Source organism: Arachis ipaensis, chromosome B5, assembly GCF_059453495.1.
Source record: "Arachis ipaensis isolate K30076 ecotype BB chromosome B5, ASM5945349v1, whole genome shotgun sequence".
In the NCBI taxonomy this organism is placed as follows: Eukaryota; Viridiplantae; Streptophyta; class Magnoliopsida; order Fabales; family Fabaceae; genus Arachis; species Arachis ipaensis.
In genome coordinates, this window is record NC_142440.1 from 76,468,556 (window position 1) to 76,471,945 (window position 3,390).

Genomic DNA, 3,390 nt, shown 5'->3' on the forward strand with positions numbered 1-3,390 from the left:
ATTCAAAAAGGATACGGTTGTACCGGATTCAGCTAGTACCAAGGACGGTGAAGTAGCGGGTTTGAAGGGATGTGAGATAGTTCATGAGGGGGAGTCGGAGAATACAGTCACGCAAGTATGGGGAGGGGTGGGAGGAGTTCATGCAAAGTGGGCTGCCCATCCGGATTGGGACCAAGCTGGGACACGGTTGGAGTATTGTAACAGTATGGGCTCGCATTCAATTGGCCCAACACCAACTAAGAACGGAGGGGGGAGGCTGACCGTAAGGGACATGAGTATTGAGAAGGAGCCTGTTGTTGGGCTGGGCCAGGATGGCCTCCTAACTGAAACGGCGTATGGTTTTCTTTCCATTGGAGGCCACGACGGGTCGGGCGGCCTGAGGATCCGGAGGGATCCACGGGAGCTGTTTGAAGCGGCGCCGATGGAAGGTGTGCGAGGGCTGGGGTGCTCACCAGCGGAGAAGGATCCTGAGGCGAGAGGGTTGCCGTTTAAACTCGGGGATCCGTCGGTGGATAAGAACCCGGAACTAGAGGAGATGGTGGGGGGCGGAGGACCGATCGATGGGGTGGGAGTTGAGCTTGATGGGGGAAGGGTTGCGCAGGAGGGGACGGGAATCAGGGCGGCAGTCCACCGGTAGGAGCAAGGGGCGCAGGATGGGATAAGTGAGGCCGGCTTGCACGATGAGGGATCCCAAGCGGGATTGAGCTGCCTAATGGGGAAGGATGGTACCTCGGGAGCACAGGGAAACGCAGTGAGGGACGTCCCGGAGGTGGCTGCCTGTGGCAATGCCCGGGGGGCAGGAGCAGGGGCTAGGCTGGGCACAGTTAGCCATTTAGAAGGCGAGGGGACACAGGAAGAGTAGCGCCAGGAGAATCAAGCAACCTGGGCATTGGCTGTGGAATCAGGAGCGGTTTTATGCGATGAGGAAGAAGATATTATGGCGATTTTGCAAGCACAAAATGAAGAAATAGCAGCTAAGAGAAAACTGGCGAAGCAAAAGGAAAAGGCGAGAAGGAGTCGACCAAAAAATAAAAATAAGGTGAGCAAATCTTTATTTAAATGATTGTGAGCTGTTGGAATATTAGGGGGTGGAGGGGGGGACGGTAAATTAAGCATGCTGAAATCTTTGAAAAATAAATATAATTTGAACATATTGGGATTGCTTGAAACAAAAAAAAGAAGTGATTACTAAATATGAGGTCGCAAGGCTTTGGGGATCTAGTACTGCTGGTTGGGAGTTTGTGGAATCTGCAGGAATGGCGGGGGGTCTGCTATTAATTTGGGATGAAGGAGTGTTTCAAGTAGATCAAAGGTATAAAGGTGAGAGGTGGCTGTGTGTTGAAGGCGTTTTAACAAAGACCAACTTCCGATGTGCTTTCTGTTTGGTGTACGGGGCGCATGGGAGGGAGGCAAAGAGGGGGGTGTGGGAAGAACTGAGCTATGTGGCGGGGTTGTGTCAGATTCCTTTCTGTTTTCTCGGAGACTTTAATGAAATTTTACAAGTAGAGGATCGTAAAGGAGCTACTAGCTTGATGGCGTCATCGGAGGAATTTAAGGAATGGGTGCGAGACATACAGTTGATAGATTTGCCTCTTACTGATAGGAAGTATACATGGTTTAGGGGGCATTCCTGTAGTCGGATTGATAGGGTGATGGTTAATGTTGAATGGACTGAGGTGTTTCCGGATATTAGGATTAAGGGTGGCCCAAGGGGATTGTCTGATCACTGCCCAGTGATCATGGAACTAACAAGAGTAACGGGGCCCCCTAGACCATTCAGAAGTTTAGACGCCTGGTTTACGCATGAGGGATTTCTGAGAATGGTGAAGGATGAGTGGCGAAGCCTCGGAGAAACGCAGTTCCCGTGCAAGCTGAGGGCTCTAGCAATACAACTGCGGCAATGGCACAAGGATAACTTCCGGGACATGGATAAGAGACTCATGAGGTTTGAGGAGGAGCTCACCAAGCTGGACAATTCAGTCAGTGATGGAGTTTATGATGGTACAACGGAGGCTAGAAGGAAGGCGCTTGTGAGCTTTTGTTCAAAATGGTATATTAGAAAGGAAATGCACTGGAAACAGATGTCTCGGTCTAAGCATGCTGCAAACATGGATAGGAATACCAGATACTTTCATAACATTGCTTCGGCCAGAAGACGGAATAACAGGATTGATGCTCTGATGTTACATGGAAGACTTGTGCGGAATCAGGCGAGAATAAAAGGTGCGATTAGAGGGTTCTACAAGGATTTATATCGACAGGAATATGTTCCGAGGATTGGAATCAGAGATGGGTTAGTAAAGTGTATCCATAGGGATGAGGCTGAAGCTTTAGAAGTGATGCCGACGGATGAGGAAATTAAGGAGGCTGTGTGGGACTGCGAATCTTCCAAGGCCCCAGGGAGTGATGGGTTTAACATGAACTTCATAAAGAAATGCTGGGATGACATTGGGCCGGAATTCACTGCTGCGGTAATGGGGTTCTTTCAAAGTGCGAAATTGCCAAAGGATGTCAATGTAACGTGGGTGACACTAGCTCCAAATTTGAAGGTGCAAAGGAGGTGAAGGATTTTAGGCCGATTAGTATGGTGGGGTGTGTGTACAAAGTGATTTCGAAAGTGTTGGTGCACAGGATGCGATCTGTGATGTCGGGACTGGTTGGAGAGACTCAGACTGCATTTGTAAAGGGAAGAAAAATTCATGATGGTGCACTCATAGCCTGCGAGACGGTTCATTGGCTGAAGACTCGGAAAAAGTCAGCAGTCATTATCAAACTGGATTTTCAGAAGGCCTATGACAGAGTGAGATGGGATTTTGTTGACATTGTGCTACAGAAAATGGGCTTCGGCCAAAAATGGAGGAGCTGGGTGAAGGAGTGTGTTACTACGGCCACCATGGCAGTCTTGGTAAACGGGGCACCTTCCAAGCCATTCAAGATGGAGAGGGGACTAAGACAAGGGGACCCACTTTCTCCATTGCTATTCGTATTAGTTGTAGATGTGTTGCATAGGATGTTGGGGGAGGCTGTGAGGAATGGCCGCATTGCTCCACTGCTGGTAGGGGGAGATCTTATTGAACTGTCACACCTACAATTTGCAGATGACACTATTTTATTCTGCCCGCCGGAGACTGAAACAATTGTAAACTATAAGAGACTGTTACGGTGCTTTGAGTTGATGTCTGGGCTGAGCATTAACTTTGATAAATCGAATCTGATATCGGTGAACTGTGAGCAAGGATGGATTGATCAGGCATGTGGACTGCTGGGATGCCAACAAGCTTCTCTACCGGTTAGATACTTGGGAGTTTCTCTAGGTGCGAATCCGCGCTTGGTGAAGACTTGGAAACCAATCATTGATAAGGTGGAACAGAAGCTGAGTTTGTGGAAAGC

The 3,390-nt window shown here is 49.0% G+C and overlaps 1 protein-coding gene across 1 annotated transcript; it reads left to right on the forward strand.

Moving 5' to 3' along the window:
* The first annotated feature begins 1,256 nt into the window (after positions 1 to 1,256).
* Positions 1,257 to 2,564, forward strand: LOC148564673 (uncharacterized). Its single transcript, XM_088487072.1, has one exon. It carries the CDS (start codon positions 1,257 to 1,259, stop codon positions 2,562 to 2,564), a length of 1,308 nt encoding a protein of 435 aa, XP_088343198.1.
* Positions 2,565 to 3,390: the final 826 nt, after the last annotated feature.